The sequence below is a fragment of the Marmota monax genome, unplaced genomic scaffold, assembly GCF_021218885.2.
Source record: "Marmota monax isolate L192 unplaced genomic scaffold, Marmota_monax_Labrador192_F-V1.1 WCK01_AAM20220418_F8-fsc00039, whole genome shotgun sequence".
Lineage (NCBI taxonomy): Eukaryota > Metazoa > Chordata > Mammalia > Rodentia > Sciuridae > Marmota > Marmota monax.
This window is the reverse complement of record NW_026693602.1, coordinates 4,331,907-4,351,581: the sequence shown is the minus strand read 5'-3', so window position 1 is coordinate 4,351,581 and position 19,675 is coordinate 4,331,907. Positions and strand designations below refer to the sequence as shown.

The following is a 19,675-nucleotide window of genomic DNA, read 5'->3' as shown; positions in this document are numbered from 1 at the left end:
CCAGGTAGAAATAGCTCTGACGTGCTCACAGAGAATTGAAGAGATTCTGAACTATATAATTTACAGTTAATATTTCCTTATGCTGTAATTAATTTTGGACAGCCACATTTTCTGATATAACACACAAAGAACATTTATGTATTTCCTTTTCTTTGGAATTTGAATATTATGTGTTTTGCAATTGTCTGCATAGATTTTGGTTTCATAGAAGTACAGGTGACACAACTTGAGGAATTTGCCCAATTTTGCAGCAGTACATAAGGAAGCTACATGGTTATGTCCATACTGGACAAAAGGAGAATGTCTTTGTCGACATGATGTGGAAAATGCTGATCTACATACATACGTTCTTTTAAAATAGAGTTGCTTTTATACCATGGATAATTATAAATGTAATGCATTCTACTATTGTCATGTATATAAGAAATAAAAAATAGATTTTCTGCCTTTATCATTGGCTTAACAACAATATTAATGATTCCATTCTGAATATATTGAGGTAAATATATGTACAAACATACATACCTATATGTGCATATATATAATTCAAATATGTAGCAAGTACTTTAAAGAAAACAAAATTAAAATGGTGATTTTACTGTGCACTATATTTCATGGTGACATTTTTGTACTTGCCTAGTAGTGACTACTACTGTACATGATTTTATCATTAACCTGCTTTATACTGAAAAAGTGTGCTTATGTGGTATATGTTGATTTGTATACTTAACTAAACTGAAAAAGAAAAAAAAATTATACCAAGCATAAAAGTCCAAGCTGTATTCAGATGCCAAATTATATCAAACTAATACAAATTCTGAAAAAGTATTCAAAAACATAATAAAACTTACTGAACTATCAAAGGTTTATCAGCAAAAATAAAAGGTTTTGCTAACACAGCAGATATGGCATGATGCTTTGCTCTAGATTTCAATACCAATCCTCTGTCACCAGGTACCCCGTTTTCCTTCAACTCTTCTATTTCCCATCTTCCTAAAAAATAAAGCAAAGCAAATTAGAACAGAAAATTCTGACTTAAGAATTATTTTATAGCAGTCGTAAACAAATTTTTTCTATGAAGGATGATTTGAGAAAAATAAACCCAAACTATAGGTAAAAAAAATAACATTTATAGCTGCATATACACCGGCCTTTTCCCCTTTCTTTTCTTTTTTCCTATTAGAGAATGGTTTCATTTTGTTAGATAGAACTGTGAAATCTAATAAATAACAAACACTATAGTATCTGACTAAGGCACTTCTAAAGCTGGATGAGCTTGATTTTTCTCTAACAGATTTTTTTTTGAAGAATTACGAAATATGAATTGTCTCACAGGGTCTATCAACATTGAATTTTTAAAATGAGATATTGAAAACTGCATGTGATAAAGAGCATCCTTAATTTAGTACCAGCCGTGGACTCAGTCCATTAGCATATTTTGAAACGCTCTGTACTTGTCAGCTACCTTACTTGCTCACAGTAGTAATTGCAGGAATTTAAATTTCACTTTGAAATCAGTATGCTTAACTCACATATACCCCTCACAGGCAGTGCCAAACAGCTCAGGAAAGCAGAAAGCCCAAGATCAGCACTGAGCTGCTTGGCAAAGCTGTCAGGCCTCTCTGGGTTGGGATTTCCCAGTCTAGACTGGCTCCTGCCTTCAGATCAAGGGACTGCGCTACATGTAAAGCCACGTGGGCCATCTGTAGCCCAAAACTGGTGTGCTGGACTCCATTTTAATACTTTAGAAAGCCCACCTATATTAATGTGTATACATTTATTTGGTTTTTAAAATAAAAGATATTGTTAAGTCAATTCAGCAAAAACTGGTTATTTTCCCAATATTTTGTCAACTCAAATATTTATTAGTGGGCACTTTTGAAATCATTAACGCTTGTTATGTTACTTTTTTTCTTTCTAAAAAAATTGTAAGAATAAAAAGTTTTATGAATCAAAAAGGTGATTTTTGGTCTACTGCTGGGTACACTTTTAGTATTATTAAAAATGCTTTTTAAAAAAAGTTTTTAGGTTTTTCATCATCCCCAATTTGGTGATAGTTTACTTCTAAAAGGTAAATTTATTTGGGTTTTATTCTCTCTCATTAACAATGAATTATATTATTACTAACCCTCCTCCCTGCAGTCCACCAAAATAGGTCATATATTAAGAAGTAACAACTTTTGGATTTTTCAAGATGGTGATAGTAAAAGATTTTAAAAACTATGTTGTTTTTCTTGTAATTATGTATGTATATTTAGCATCTATGAAAAATGTATCACTTAGCACTTTTAAAAACAAGGTAATTTCTACAAAGGACAAGAGGTTTTCCCCAATTTAAACAATAACTCTCTATTAACCACATTGTTTACCTAAATTCTGGAAAATACTAGATAGTATAAATTCCCTTGTTAATAAAATTTCACAAAAACTGTACATACTTTTTATAAGACATTCCAAAATTTGGTTAATTGAAGAATTAGAATTTACAACATCTACATATTTTTTAAAAAAATCTGAAATTCTTGGATAAGTCTCCCCAAATGCACAATTCTCATCTCTAAACTTAATGTTTTGTACAGATTTTCTTACTGCTGAAAAGCCTGGAGTGATTTTTTATTCAGGGGCTGTTGTATAGAAGCTCTGATTAAATACTAAGAATACTAAATAGTCTGCCAAACAACCTGATCTTGGTATCAATCAACTACCGTGTAGACAACACCACTGATATCAATACCCAACACCATCTTTAGAACCTGGAACTTTAAGACTCCACATTTTTCAAAGTTGCTTTTAAGACATTAAAAAAAGTCAGGCTGGCTATATCTAATATGGTAGTGTAATTTTTTTCAGTAACCCTTAATTTTTTAACAGTAAAGTAATACACACAGAAAACAATGTCACCCACTATTTCAGTCACCCCTGTACATGTTTCAGTATGGTCATTTCTAGGTGGCTGTGAGTTATTTATAAGCAATCTGCATTTTCACACCCAGGAGAACCTATATATTTGTTAAATTTTTTATTTACTTGAATATTTAATAAGACAACAGGTTAAAGTTGGCTGCTAAGAAAATGTTTTGTTTTACTTGTTTTTAATTTTAATCTGGCGGTAGGGGGGAACTAAACACTAAAAGCTGTTTTGATAAGTAGTAAGTAGACAGTTAAACTTACCCTCAAGAAGGACCACATCTAATTTTTAGGGATGCTACATCAATGGATTCTTACAAAATACATAGATGAAGCAAATACTAACTCAATGTTCTGGGAAAAAACTATAAAGTATTTAAACATAGATGTATGAGACCAAGCACTCTGTTTGATAATGTACCCTGTGTTTATGTGGATTTATTTTAGGAAGCATCAGATACCTCTGCAGACTCACTGCTTCCCTGGAGGAAACAATTCTATTCTGTGAATGGACCAAATGCAGTATTGTTTGTTCTGAGCATATGGAGGTACCCCTTTTGGAGTATATAAACACATAAAACCAGGAAGGATTTGCAGGAATGAAGAACACTTTGAGCAAAGGATGATACACAGACATGATCTTTACCCTCCACTAAAATAAAATAAAACTATAAAAAGGAAGTAGACAGCTGATATCCAACACATACCCTTACTGGTTTTGTTCTCATATACCTGCCTATCAGGGTGGAAGTATGATGAGTGAAAATTCCATTATCGGCCACCTTGAAAGTAGCTGATCTTCCCTCAGGACACCACAATTGAGGAGGCTGGTTGTGGACTCCAGGGAATTCTTTTGTCATTCTCTGGGATGGTCTTATTAGGGGGAAAGGAGACCCTTGCACGCAGGACAGTTCTTTCTATAACCATGCCAACGGTGATGCTATCAGAGATCCTGTGATAGTGGATGTAGGCTGGAGACCTGGGATCCATGAGTAGCCATGTACCTTGTAGCTCACATTATTAGCCTCTGACTGGCACTCACTAGGAGAATCTTGCCATAAATTAGAACTTGATCTAGGTGTACCCAAGCTTGAGGTAACAGTGTAGGGAACAGCTGTGGTCTGGGTAATAACTGATTTAAGACTAACTTCAATAGAGTGAAAATTCAACTGTTTGAGATTAAAAAAAAAAAAAAACTGGTCTGTGGCTTAAAAGGGATTTCCAGAAGTACTGAAAAGGGATGAGTTAAAAATAAAAAAACTGGACGTTTTATGGCAAAGCAGGATGGGTCCTCTAGCCAAATAATTTAATGACAATATAATCTTAAAAGCTAGTGAGCTCTGGATCTCAGTGGTTATATCAAATATTTAAATATTTTACCATCATATATAGAAATCTCTGCATCCACATCATCTTTTTTTGCTTTTGATAAGACCCATCTGTAAACAAAGTTGAAAACACATGTTTATTTATTCAAAATAAAACTAGTATTTTATAGACAAAATGCATATTAGAAACATAAAAGATTATCCAACACTGTCCCTTTTCATTCAAAAATAATGAATACTTACACTGACTCTGCAAGCCTAGAGTCAGGCCAAATTCAGAATCTGCAATTAGCCAACTGTATGATCACAAAGCCTCAGTTTCCTCACCTATAAAATGGGGCTAAATATAATAATTACCTATTTACCTCAGAAAAAAATAATAAATATTAACTTTCATTGGTTTACCATTGTATAGGCCAGAATAGTAACTACTCCAATTTGTACTCTGAACTTAAGATTTTAATATCTTTTTCTAGGAAATGAAGAAATGTTTTGTTTTTTCTTTACATTCAAAATTTATTTGTATCTTTCTCTGCATAAATAACTATACAAATTAAACATTTTATCAGTCAAAAATACTTGAATATTAGCTTAAGCTGTCAAATAAAGTCCTGTAAAATTTTTTATAGCTCTATAATAGGTCTAATTCTCATAGGCCAATAACCAATGACTTCAAAAAACTAATCAAATCAAGGAAAACCTTCTGTTGAGTGAATACTCACCCAGCTAACTTTCCACTATCAAAGGTTTCTGTAAAATACACTTCTCCTTTAGGCTGTGGTGTCTTATATTTAATCTAAAAAAAAGAATTTTAAAGTTACACATCTTTGCAAATATTTTAAATAGATAATCTATCTAGTCATGAACCTAGTACAGGATGCATATAAAGGTAACATGGAGATGAGGTGGCACGGCTCTGATCTCAAGACTGAATCCTAGCAATGGTAAAATACAAGTGAATAGAATACGGTGACAAGACCCACTGACCTCTGCATCCACTGGGAAAAGGGGGGTAGTTAGAAAGGCGTAGGGACACACTTGAATGGTTTCAGGATTCTGATAAGTGACATTATTTTTGGATAAAAGTCATGAGAAGCAAAGGAAATAGCAAAACAAAAAGCATATAAATTGAAAAGCTTAGTAAACGTCTAGACTAGTTTAAAACTAAGTCTTAAATCTCACTGGTAGGTGACTAAATGATAATGGTGCCATTGTCAGAGGCTGTGACCCTGAAGAAGAGACAAATCAGAAGGAGGCAGCATTGCTAAGTGGCCATCAGCAAAGCACTGTCTCAAGTGCCAGGTAAACGCAGGCTGTTCTGATGGGGTGGGGACAGGGCATGCGGTGGCACAGGTGGCTCCTTGGAGGGAAGTGCTGCTGTGGTGCCCACTTACGGAAGATGAGACTCTAGGAAAGAGCCTCGCAACTTGCCCTGGGTCACACGGGCAGCTAGAGGCTTACGAATGGGCACAGACTGGCCCCAAGTTCATAGTCCCCTTTCCACACGACACAGACTGTGCCAACAAAGTAACTTAAAAGATTAGGTGATCGACAGATTATCAAAACATAACTTGAATTGATGATGAATGGATAAAAATTTGCCTAAAGTAATAGATAATCTGGTACTTTATGAACCCAACTTTTGGATTCTGTCTGTATGATTAGCTATAAAATTTCTCCTCTCAGCCATTAGGGAAAAGGGTGCAGAGGTACTTTTTCTATTTTCACCCTATCCCTTGTAAAGACAGTAGAATGGTTTTTTATCAGTTTAAAAGAAGAATATCATTAATTAAACACATAATTTCTGAAAGGGTCAAGATTCAGTTACCAAAATTGCTAATTTTCCATGAAGTTTACCCATTTATAACTTCACTTTTCTCTATATTTTTGTAGACTGGTTAAATGGGCATAGGTGTCACAAGAGGCTTCTTTTTTTTTTTTTTTTACATTTTTTTTATTGGTTGTTCAAAATATTACAAAGCTCATGACATAATCATCTTTCATACATTTGATTTAAGTGAGTTATGAACTCCCATTTTTACCCCAAATACAAATTGCAGAATCACATCAGTTACACATTCACATTTTTACATAATGCCATATTAGTGATTGTTGTATTCTGCTGCCTTTCCTATCCCCTACTATCCCCCCTCCCCTCCCCTCCCATCTTCCCTCTCTATCTAATCTGTTGTTGTTCAGTTCTCTCCCTTGTTTTTCCCCCCCTTTCCCCTCACAACCTCTTATATGTGATTTCCTATAACGTTGAGGGTTTCCTTTTGTTTCTATGCAGTTTCCCTTCTCTCTCCCTTTCCCTCCCACCACTCGCCTCTGTTTAATGTTAATCTTTTCCTCATGCTCTTCCTCCCTGCTTAGTTCTTAGTTGCTCTCAAGAGGCTTCTTTTTCTTAGATTGACCTTAAAACACCAGCAGTTTGTTTTGCCCTTTATTTATACTTTATGTATCTTAATTACTCATGCTATAAATTTAGAAGCATTAAAAAATTGTACTTTTCTCCACTGGTCAGTGGAGTAGAAGGAGATTGGTGGGGGGACAGGAAAAGAAAGGAACTTTGGGATGAAATTGGTCAAATTATGCTATTTATACATAGGAATATATATATATATATATATATATATATATATATATAAAATTCACCACAGTGAATTCCACATTTATGTATAAAGCACCAATTGAAAATAATTAACAAATAGAAGGAATATCAGTACAGTAGAGGAAAGGGAATGGGGAGGGTGGAGGGGAGGGACAGTGGGAGTCCTGGGGACTGAAGTGAAGCAAGCTATATTCCGTGCATGTCTGATTATGTCAAAGTAAACTCCATTATATGCACAACTATAATGTACTAATAAAACAAATTTAACAATTTTTCTTTCCCACTTCCTATCATCTTCTCAGATTATCACCAAATATAGTTAAGATGTGGTGAGTGTCTGTCAATTTCTTTAAAGCCTGAACTCCAAAGACCCCTATGGTAGCTGTATCTAAGTCAGCCTGTAGCCCTTCAAGCACTTATTTGCTGGTCACAGAACTAGATTTTCAAAGACATGTCCTTACAGAGCTTAAAATTTAAGAGGGCAAGCAGAATATCCACTTTAAATAGCTAAACAACACTTACATTTAAAAATACAAAACTCCTAATAAAGGGAAATGAAGCAAAGATGTCTATAAACAATTATTTCCCTTAGCCTTGAACCAGTGCCTGGCACAATAGGAAGATGATACAATGAATGCTTTCTCTAAACTTTAAACAGCTCCAATTGTCACAAGAACATTCCCCAACAGGAACACTCTCCCCTCCTCCTCCCTTCCCACCCCTCGCCTGCCCCCTTCCCTCTTCCCCTCTCCTCCTCCTTTTTCTTTTTTTTTTTTTTTTTGGTACCTGGGATTGAACCTATGGGCACTTAACCACTGAGCCACATCCCTAGGCCTTTTTATTTTCTATTTTGAGACAGAGTCTCGCTAAGAGGCTTGGGGTCTCCTTAAATTACTGAGGCTGGCCTTGAACGTGAAATCTTCCTCAGCCTCCTGAGTCACTGGGATTACAGGTGTGTGCCACCTTGCCCGGCGGCGGGAATGCTCTTCTGCATAGTCAGACACCAGTCCCCAGACTCCCATTAGCAGCCCCCTCAAAGCACACATCTCAGAGATGCTGAGGCAGAAATGTGGGTCAGTCTTCCCGCAGGCCCAGATCATCTTCACTCTCCTTTCTACTTCGCCTTCCTTGTTAGCATTTTCTTCCTCCAAGAAATCTTTACTTCCTGAAGACCACATGTTATACTACCCTTTATTTCACTGACAGTGTCAGAAATAAAACTTACAATAACCTTACTCCTAGCTGAAGTACTTGGTCCTCTTCAACCAGTGATGAGCTCCTGTTTTGGCAGTAAAAACCTTCTGCATATTTATTTAACAAAACTATACTAGGAGTCACATTAATTTCTGTTTATGTAGGCACTTTAAAAACTACAGCAACAAGATAGTCAGGAAAAAGCAATGCTTTTCTATCTATTTGGAAAATGAAGACTCTTAGAACTGAGATGAATCCTAAGAGACCAGTCACTTCTATGCATCTTGTAAAAGAATAATTCATAATTCATTTCTCAATAACCTTACCTCTGAGGAATGTTCACCTTCATTAACATCAATTTCTTCTGAATGTTCACTGAAGTCTTCCACCTCAACACTGTCATCCATAAATTCTGCATTGAGTGAGGTGAACAGAAGACCCAAACATAGTCCAAAGCCATGGAAATGCATACTGACTACCTATAAAATTAATCAGTGAAAATAAAACAAAATTATAAAAGATTCATGTTAAGTATTGTAGAAAGAAATGACTTCTCCTTAATACTACCTTTATTCTAAGATAACTTTTAAAACCAATCATCAACAAAATTATTTAAATTTTACTTTGAAAATAAGACACAGACCTCAAATTATCCAGCAAGCAGATTCTATTGCTGCGATCTTCTTCTAAAAACAAAGAGTCAATAGCACAAAATCTAAAGATACAAGTAATAATGATTTTCAAACTTAAATAATAGGTAGACCACCTTAAAAATATGAAAAACTATGATTCCTAAATGTTCACTGAAATTGTTTTATTATAATGCTGCTTAAGTGTATATAGACAACTGGAAATTTTATAATTATAAAACTAATATACATTTACATTTAAGCAGAAGCTAAAGGAAAAGAATTTTTATCACACATATAATGGAATGTTTGCCAGAATCAAATAATACCTAAAAGACCAGACAAATCTGGGCCTTGCTGCCAACAAGCTGTCCACTATAAAGAATGTTCTTTTGCATTCACCATTCCTATAATTCTGTGACTACGCAATTATCCGACCATTCCTCTGTTCCAATATTGCAAAACTTCTGTTCCTTATGGCTTTGAGATGAGTAGAAGACAAACACAATTTGGCTGACTTGTGGCAGAAGTACATGAGTTACATAATTACATCCTCCTATTCATCCATTAGCACATAAATTCAAGTTTTGTTTCTTGGTACAAATAGACTTTCAAACAAGTAAATGTGAAGATTGATGCAGTGTTGCAGGCTTTGATTTATACAGTTCCAGTCATCCAGATAATCCAGAATTCAGATACATTACTCTTTTTCCAAAGTTAACAGCCAACATGAAAGAAACTTTTTAAAAAGTAATTGTTAGCACTCTTAGACCCTTCAGAACATACCTTTCGATGTATATGGGTTTGCTTAGGAAACAAAGGCTTAACAATGAGAAAACACTCTACACACACCAGAATGGCTATGATAGAAAAGAGATAATAACAACTACTGGGAACATGGAGAAATTGGAACTCATACACTGTTAGGAGTGTGGGACTTTAAAATGTTATCAATAGTTTTGGAAAAATAATGTGGCAGTTTTTTTAAAAAAAGCTAAAAGACAATTATGACTCAGCAATTCCACTCCTACACATCCAAGAGAAATTGAATGTCCACATAAAAACTTGTATACAAATGTTAAAATATTTTTCATGTTAGCTAAATAGTGGAAACTATCTGTCCATCCAACAAATAGTCCTGCAGCTTATGAACTGACAATCCAAATGTCCATCAACTTATGAACTGATAATATTTAGAATAGCATATTGTGAAACAGCATTCTACAATAAAAATGAAGTAAGGATATCGCCACAAAATATATGGACATCAAATGCTGAGTAGACGAAGTCAGTCACAAAACCCCACATATTGTATGATCCCACTTGGAAGAAACAGGCAAATCTGTAGGGTTTGCAAATAGATTGGAGACTGCCTAGAGAAGGGTTGAGGGGAGGGTTAATGGGCACAAGGCTTCTTTTTGGGTGATGGACAGTTCCAGTATTGGAATAGGTAATGGTAATATACCAAAACCCACTGAATTACACATATTAAACAGGTAAGTTGATGGTATGCAAATTAAGCATTAAAATAAAGCATTTTCTTAATTAGCTCAAGTGATAAAAACCCTTTTCAATGAGATCAAAACTTTACATTAATGTATGGGCCAGTTAACTTGCTTTCTTCCACATACTGGCTATGCCACTACAATTTACTTTGAAAATGTACCTTCTCAAAAACACTCTACCTTACAGGAGCTTTCTATACTCAAGTATATGTTAATACTGCCTCTTCATAGACAAGAGTCAACCCATGAAAAATTGATTCATTTGTAAGGGGCATTTGGTCTCTCTCAATCATAAAAGAGGTGTAACTGGAATAGGAATTAGGAGATCAATCTGAGTAACAACAGTAAAGTTTCTTAATTTTCAATTTACTGGCAGAGAAAATAGGATATTTGCAAATGGCATATTGTTAACCCAAAAGCTTCATTGTTCTAAAAGTCTAAGTCTTCAGTAGTTTATTATAATGCAATAAAAGGTGTTTTGTGTGATTTGCTAGCAATAGCTGTTAAGTAAAACAGAAACACATAATCTAATAGTAATAATAATTTAAAAATGAACATTAATATTACTATAGATCCACATTTTCTCTTTTAAAATGAACAATGCTCAGGTTTCCAACAGTTAATTTGTTGAAAAATGCACTCTAAGTGCTCTGATTGAGCTCTGCTGCACAGCCTGCCAGGCAGAGAGCAAGGGAGGTAACCAGGGTGAGCCCTCTGGCACTCTAGCTTTAACTCATCTAGAGCATCCGCTGTACTTATTCTCTGTAGGCCAGTTCTTCTGAACTTTCCCTTAGAAATAGTACTGATGCTTCAGAAAAGGCTCAGGAAGTGCTTGACCTTCAAAGTTTGGTTTTTTTCCCCTAAAGTCTAATGATCTTACATTTACATAAAAGGACTAGCTAATTTAATTTTTGTAGACAGGATGTATTATTAAAATAGCACAGGTATTACATTTCTAATCTACAAAAGGAAAACAGACTTACTTTTTAAAAATTTTTCAGTTGTTGATGGACCTTTATTTTATTTACTTATACGCGGTGTTGAGAATTGAACCCAGTGCCTCACACATGCCAGGCAAGTGTGCTACCACTCAGCCCCAGCCCCAGCCCAGGAAAACAAATTTAAAAACTTGATCAAAGTTTTCTTAAAAATGTGAAAAACATGATTAGAATACAGAACTTTTTGCTAGTATACTGTTATATTCTCTTTCCATTATATACCGCTCTATTATTATATGCATAAGAAACCATACAGATGCAATAAAATACATTTAAAAACCTCTAGGGAATTTAAAAAATTTGGAGTAGCATTATGTTGAGAAGTTACTTACACAGAAATGGTTCTATCTACTTTATTATGGACATGAAATATGTTTAAAATGTACTGTAATCATTCACAAAGCATTCTGTAGGATAATAGTCTATAGGATAATAGTCTCCTTTAAGAAAATGTCCAAGGTTATTATTTTGGTGGGGGGTACTGGGGATTGAACTCAGGGGCACTCAACCACTAAGCTACATCCCCAGCCATATTTTGTATTTTATTTAGAGACAGGGTTCTCCTGAGTTGCTTAGGACCTTGCTAAATTGCTGAGGCTGGCTTTGAACTCATGATCCTCCTGCCTCAACCTCCTGAGCTGCTGGGATTATAGGTGTGCACCACTGCCCAGCCAAGTCCAAGGTTATTGTTCAGACCTAATGGTTTCTAATAAATTAATTTGCAGTAACCCATCTATTCAATGATGCTCTGGCTGACACGAATTAGATCACAAAGCTCGTATCTATCACAAAAGGTGCCAATGTGTCATTCCATTCCAAACACAACTAAGCCTTGTCACCTCTCGTTTCTTAATTACACTGTCAGGTCTTCCTGAAACCTTGAGAGGTCTGATGATAGGGAATACTACAATACTGTTTCTATGCCAGTCCTACACTAATTTGATTGTTATAGCTTTATAAAATGTTTCAAAATCAGGCAGTAGGAAACCTTCAACTTTATTCTTCTTTCTTAATAGCTTTGGCTATTCAGGATCCCTTGCAATTTCACATGAATTTCAGAATAGATGTTTCTATTGCTTCAAAAACTGCTATTAGTATTATGATAGGGATTGCACTGACCCATATATCTTAACAATATTGCCTTCCACTCCATGAATGTGGATGTCTTTCCATTTATTTAAATTTTTTAAGTAGTGTATTTCATAGTTTTCAAGTTTTACTTCCTTGGTTGATTCCTAAGTATTTTATTCTGTTTGATGCTATTGTAAGTGGGATTGTTTCCTTAATTTCTTAGTTATTAGTGTACAAATATGAATTAATTTGGGGGTATTTATTTTGTACCCTGCAACTTTAGTGAATTCATTTGCTAGTCCTAACATTTATTACTTTTGTCTTTGTCTTCTGTGTGTGGAATCTTTAGGGCTTTCTACATATAAGATTCATGTCATCTGCAAAGAGAGACAATTTTACGTCTTTTTAATTTAGATGCCTTTTAATTCTTTTTCTTGCCTAAATTCTCTGGTTAGGACTTACACCCCATTGAGCAGAAGGGCCCAAGTCTTTTGTTTTCCTTAAGGTCCAGAGTAAAAGCTTTCAGTCTTTCACCACCAAGTCCAGGGTCACTGTGGGCCTTCACATGTGGCCTTCATCATGTTGTGGCAGTTTCCTTCTGTTCCTAGTTTGATGCTTGTTTTTATTATAAAAAAGTACTGAATCTTATAGATTGCTTTGCATGAATCCATAGAAATGACTATGTGCTCCTATACTCTGTCAAGGTGGTATGGAGAGCCATTTTAAGAGTCTGGATTCTCCAGAGAAACAAATCAATGGGATAGGATGCATCGATTAACCATATAGGATTACCTGACACAATTATGGAGGCTGAGAAGTCCCAAGATCTAAAGACAGCAAGCTAGAGACCCAAGAGAAAACAGCTTAGTTCTAGCCTGCATCAAGTCCTGAGACCTAGGAGAGTTGATGGTTTAGGTTCCAGTCTGAAAGCCAGCAGGCTTGAGAGCCAAGAAGAGTCAAGGTTTCAGTATGGGTCCTAGTCAAGCAGTCAGGCAGGAAGAATATCTCTTCCTGGAAGAAAGGTCGGCCTTCATGCTCTATCCATGTTTTCAACCGACTGGAAGACAGCCACCCAGGTTAGGGAGGGCACTCTGTTTTATTTCAAACTCATCCAGAAACACCCTCACAAGACACACCAAGATAATGTCTGATCAATATCTGGGTAAGTCAAGGCCCAGTCAGGCCAACAGATACCATTAACCAACATAGCCATCAACTCCTCAGGAACACCAGACTCCAGAAATGGTGCTGAGTGTCTGAGATTTTAAAAATTTTCTATTTGAGTGTTACCTCTTATCTAATACATGCTTATAAATGACACTGGGCATTTTCTTCTAAGTGGGAAGGACCTAGAAACAAGTGAAATACCTCAAGAAATACAGCAGAAAGTGAAAAATAACCTTAACAACAAAAATAGTAGTTGAAACACAGACTTCTTGAGATTTAAGCAACAAAGTACTACAAAGCAACCAAAGGAGTCTGAATCTGATCTAAGTGAGAAACCCAGAAGGTCAGAGAGTGATATTATCAGAGATACAAACCTGGATATAGGATTACTATTTCATAGTCCTTACCCAAGCACGAAAATTGAATTAACACCAGGTAGCACCATGTGCAAGATATTATATTTATATAAACATTATGATGATATATTTGCTTATTTATTTAGGACTTATACTACTTTATATGGCTCCCCAAAAGCAGCATGAGACAACTTACAAAACACAAAACAGACACAAATAAAAGCTCACCAGAAAACACTCTGATTTCTGCCTTCACAGTGTCCCAAAGCACACTGGTACATGACAAATGGGAGCACATAAATGTTGACAGAATGAATGATGAAGGGGGTGGGGGAGGAGGGAGATGGGACGGTATCAAGCAAGCAATTAGGATGATTATTTTTTTGCTGCAGTAGTACTGCAGCAATAAAATTAGCAAAAGGTTTCTAGGCAATTAGAGGAAAACCAGAAATAAAAGGAGCTATAAAAGCCTACAAGATCCTTGGGGAAAAAATCCTTTCCTACAAATTAACTCTTAGAAAAATGTATGCAATTAATCCTTATATAGAGGTATCTTAACAGTTTATTATAGATAAGTAGTTGTGTCAAAGCTTAGACTAGGGGGCCCTCTAATATTTGGGGGTATTCTTAAATAAGTGAAAGCATTTCTGTATTAAGAGAAAACAGTGGTCCAGAAAGCTTGTGGTTTTATGATCTGACATAATAACAGAGGAGCTAACCATATTTTTAAACTGCAATCTACACTTTTGAAGAAACATCTCTGAATGTGAGGAATTTTCATCTTGCCATAGACATGCCACATTTCCACAACTCGACCATTATTTATTTTAAAAGACCTTAAACAAAAAAAATATGAAAATGATTTGGTATCACATCATACAAATAATATTGCACACTTTTACCAAGATTAGAGGTTATTTTTTGGAATTATCTATCTAATGGGCACACAAAAAATTGACTTTGAAGGTCACAAACGAGACTAAGGGACAGGTAACAATGGCATCTGAGACAGCTTCTTCCAAAGACATTGCAGACTTGATATGAAATGTAGATAGCTTCACAGAAGCAACTAGCACCACTCAGAATAAAGTGTACCAGGAATTTCGTTATTTCTCACTGGCTAATGTTTCACTTAAAAAATTCAGAGGAGGTCAGTCAGTGCAGAACAAAACTCATTGAACAAATATTCATGATGGGGCTGGGGCTACAGCTCAGTGGTAGAGCGCCCACCTCACACACATGTGAGGCACTGGATTCAATTCTTGGCACCACATAAAAATAAATACACAAAAATATTCATGATGATAAATTATGTCAGGCATTATGTCAGACACTACAATTACAGAAATTAGTAGAGCATACATGGTTCCTGATTTTAAAAGTGTATAGTCCAGGATGGAAAGTAGAGGATAAACAAATACCCATGGTTATCATAGTAACAGAAAAGTAAAGAACTTGTGATTGTTGTGGTAATTAGGAAATTGAACTTAAATTGGGGAAGGGTGGTCAGGACAAGCCTCTTTGAGAACATGGAATATAAAGTCCAGAAGCAAAGGACAGATTGATTTCCCTGGGCCAAGGACAAAAGAGAATAAGAAGTGATGTTTGGGGTACTTACTGTGTTTCCAGCACATTAATCTTTAGAGCACCTTATGATGAAGGTTCATATTAACATGCCATTTTATACATAAGAGAAGGGAGGCTCAGGGAGATTAGCACTTTAGCAAGGCCACACAAGGCTACCAGACAGAAGAGACAAGACTCAAACTTAGGTCTAGCTTCACAATCCACATTCCCAAGATTAGAACATTAACCTTTAAGGTTAGATTCCAATATTTAATCCTCACTAAATGGCACTAAAGTTTTGGCCTACAAAATAAAGAACAAGGTTAAATAGTTTCTTATTGTGTTCCGTCTTTTAGACATACACTTCAATTAGTGTGAGTTTTATTTTTTTAAGCTGTAATTTGATGAGTATCCAAATTATGTTTTATACATACATCTTTAGTTAGCCGTAATGTGGTCTTTTTACATCCAAGACTTTAAAGCGTATAAAAACTAACACTCCCACTGTATTACCTTATATTTGTATGGCACTCTAAAATTTCACAAAGGATGCTCACACAAATTTCAGGATATTTAGGCAGATACTTGCATTTCTTAGTTCAAAATTCAGGAGTAAAGAGTAAAGCTTACTATTCAGAACTGCAGATCACATGCTAGATAATCTAAACGTGTAGGTGTCTCCTTTCCCTAGCAACTAGGTTTCTAGAAAGACTGTTTACATTAACTGCTAATAGTTCTAACTTTCTATGACAGACTGAAAAATAGTCCCCCAAAGATGTCCACACTGGGTCCCTGGGAATGTAACTGCATGCAGCAAAAGGGTCTTTGCAGAAAGAATTAAGATTGCAAATTAGGACCTTAAACAAGGAGAATGGCCTTGCTTATCCAGGTGGGCCCAGTGTAGTTACAGGGACCCTTCAAAGTGGAAAAGGAAGTCAGAGAGAGAGAGAGAGAGAGAGAGAGAGAGAGAGAGAGAGAGAGAGAGACAGGGAGGAGAGATTTCAAGAGGGAGAGGCCAGGATTCTACCTACCACCGGAGGCTTTGAGGATGAAAGAAATGGACCATTGAGTCAAGGGCATGGGTGATCTTGAGAAACCAGAAAGAGCCCTCTGCAAGGAAACAGGGTCCTTAAGTCCTACAACCTGAGAGACTGAATTCTGCCACCAACTTCAATAAGTGAGGAAACAGATCATCCCTGAACCCTTGGCCTGAAGGTTGCCTTGCTGACACCTTGTTTTTAGCCTGGTGAGACTTGTGTCAGACTTGTGTGCTATGGAACTGTGAGAAAATAAAACTGTGTTGCTTTAAGCTGCAGTGAATTAGTGGCAGTGTTATGGCAGCAGGCAAAATTAATATTCTTCCTATACTCTATTTCTTGCTTCTCTGAAACTTATCTTTGGAACTGTTGCTACTAACAAGTCAAGTTCAGGAGCATTTCTGCAGATCACTATTGTCTCACCCTTCTGACCTCATGGCCTGCCGCCTCCTTGGACCTTCTCCGCCCTCAGTTTCCATGGTACACCTTCTTGCCTCTTTCCCTCTTCTGTGCATCTGTCATGGACACCTTCTCTAATCTTCTGAAATGTTGGTATTCTTTAGGGGTCTGTGTTCTCAAGCTTTCATATATATTCTTGGTTTCAACCTAAAGCTAGCTAAAGATTCCTAAACCTTATCCACAGTTCAGAGGTTACTTTAATTCCAATGAATCTCCACAAAGATGTCCCCAAATCTCCAATAGTTTGAACTTGTTCTTTCCTCCAAAACCTGCTTCTCCATTTTTTATTCCCTTCTCCTATTAACAGCACCTCTAGTCAACCAAATCTGTCGCTTGTACCATTTTCCTAAGAGTCTTCTCTTGCTGATTTCCTACATCATTGGTAAATAAAGCCATCTGAGTTCCCCTAGAATATCTCTATTTTTATACCACAGCCTTAATTTTAAAACCTATCTTTTCTGAACAGTATTAGTAAGTTGCCACTTTATGCCTTCATTTCATTTCTTGTATGATTTTTTTAACACAAGTCTTCATTTATAACCTGTTTATAAAAATAGCCAATAGTTCTTGAGAGTTTTCAGCATAAAATCCACTCTAAGACTCATTTCTTTCATTCTCAGCACTCATCTATTTAACATACACTTCCTTCTATATGTTTTTTTTTTAATTTTTTTGATGCTGGGGATTGAACCCATGGGTACTTTACTACTGAACTACATCCCCAGTCCATTTTAAAAATATTCTTTGAGACTAGGTGCAAGTCGCTCAGGCTGGCCTCAAACTTATGATCCTCCAACCTCAACCTCCAAGCCACTGGGATTCCAAGCAGGCACTGCCATGCCCCACCTATATATATGTTTTCTTCTAAATGAGAAGTCCTTCTGCTGTTACTCAGTCATATAGCTGACTGAGGTACTGGCCACTGCTGGCATACACCAGGAGTGGTGTCTGAAAATTGCCTATAATTTAAAGTTTTCATTGTCATGTCACTTCAAGAACTCAACTCAATGACATAAAGCACTTTTTGAGCTTGACACCATAGCACCAAGTTTCAAGCTCTATTATTAAAAGGGCAAGTGATTCAACTGCTCTGGGCCTGTTTTCTCATTTGTGTAGGGAAAGGGTTGAACTAGATGATCTAAAGTTCCATTAGAGTTGACAGTTGCAGTGTTCAAATTAAGAATACTAACGTTATTAGTCAGTGCACTAACACATTATTAAGTTCATTTACAGCACTAGTCAATATCTACAGACCCACCAACACACCTACATCCTTTACACACAATAATTAACCTTATGAACAAGATAAGTGAGACGAAGAATTTAGAGTATATTTTTCAAAGAACCTGGGGTCAAAGTCTAAACGTGACTTGTAAAATCAGACCAAGAAAATACTAAGGCAAAACTGCACATGGAAAATAAGTCAAATTTAAAATTACCAAAAGGAGGGCTACCAGAGTGATATAAAATCTTAAAAACAGGCAAAAACATAATACTAAGTGAAGTTTTGCTGATTTTTATGCATCAGAAAGTTTCAGTATAAATTCGCTCTAATTTGCGACTTCTTCCCAAGGAGGCGTTATTTACCTTCTCTCTCTGCTCCTGAACTTTATTGTCTTTTGCTTTAAAATCCCAAGCAAACGCCTCTCCCTTGTTGCCTGGGAAGATGCTATTAATAAATTCAGCTAAAGTGTCTGATTGATAGTAAACAGGCTTTAGGAGATAATGAGTCTCCAGTAATTAGGGCTTCATTGGATTCAACACAACCCCTTCGCGCGGTCCCCAGTGACGCACTTTGGGATCCACGAAGCGTATCTAAGGAGTCACTGGCCACCTCCACCACGAGGGTTGGGTCCCTTCGCCTTTACGGAGGTGGGATGGATTAAGCTAAGCCAAGTTTGTTCTTGTTGGAGCTTTTAGGAGGAGCAGCCAGTGCGGCGAGCAGCGCCCCCCGGGCCCTCTCTACTCTCCGTGGGGGCGCGTTTCGGTGCTCGAGAGTGGAACGGGGCAGGAAGGATGACCGCTGGGATAACGGACTTAAGCCCGCAGGGGTAGGCCTGGCTGCGCGGGGCACCTGGCCTTGCCCGCGCCTGCCCCAGCGCAGCAGGTGCACACAGCAGTTCCAGAGGACCCAACCACCGGGAGGTGGCATCCACTCCCTCTGCCCAGAGCTGGCCTATGTGCCCACGAGGCCGCCAGAACCTACCCAACAGCAGCGCTAGCTGCACCCCCATGCTCCACCTCAACATCCACCTCCTCACCTGGCCCTAACCTGTTCAGCCTTTCCAGTCGCAAAAGAAAAGGGTGTGGCCCAGGAACCCTCACCCTGGGGCGCAGCAAAGACTGGGATCCTCACCCCAGCCAGAGCGCACGGCGGCAGGAAGGAGGCCCGATGCCCACACACTTGTCTTGCGGGCCAGTTTTCAGCAGTGGCAGCTCAGGTGTCCAGACTCGCTGCTACTCGGTCTCCGCGTCTCCCCAGACAAATCCCGCCGGCAGTCGCCCAGCAGCGGCTGCTAACCGCGCATGCGCGAGCGGCGTCCGGCGGCGAGGCGGCCGCTGTCCCAAGCGCGTGGAACGCTCACCTGCCCCTGGGCGCTCAACTGCCGCGGGCCCTGAGCCCGCAGTAAAGCGCGTCCTCCCCGGCTCGCGCCGCGCCGCTCCGAGACAGCGGATCCTGGGCGCCTGCATCTCTGGGCAAACAGTAGGTTCCATAATTGGGCCCTGAATTTTATGTAAATTGCACCATAATTGGATCCTGAATTTTAGGTACATCACGTTTTTGGATGGTGCTCCCTTAACAGATACAGCAGGTTTAGATTAGCATTCTAGGTTTCTTCTAGAGTT

At 37.4% G+C, this 19,675-nt stretch overlaps 1 protein-coding gene across 4 annotated transcripts in view; it reads right to left on the bottom strand.

Moving 5' to 3' along the window:
* Positions 1 to 19,364, bottom strand: part of Clgn (calmegin) — a 41,070-nt gene extending 21,706 nt beyond the window's left edge. Inside the window, exons 1-5 of one of the 4 annotated variants that reach the window (XM_046459576.2) lie at positions 19,090 to 19,364; positions 8,367 to 8,519; positions 4,958 to 5,031; positions 4,288 to 4,346; positions 852 to 993 (exon numbers count right to left, since the gene is read on the bottom strand). In XM_046459576.2, the coding sequence (XP_046315532.1) occupies positions 852 to 993; positions 4,288 to 4,346; positions 4,958 to 5,031; positions 8,367 to 8,510 (419 nt within the window). In that variant the 5' untranslated portion in view covers positions 8,511 to 8,519; positions 19,090 to 19,364. The remainder of the gene's footprint in view (positions 1 to 851; positions 994 to 4,287; positions 4,347 to 4,957; positions 5,032 to 8,366; positions 8,520 to 19,089) is intronic. The other 3 variants (XM_058584054.1, XM_046459575.2, XM_046459577.2) reach the window with 3 other exon arrangements.
* Between the last annotated feature and the right edge of the window lie 311 nt (positions 19,365 to 19,675).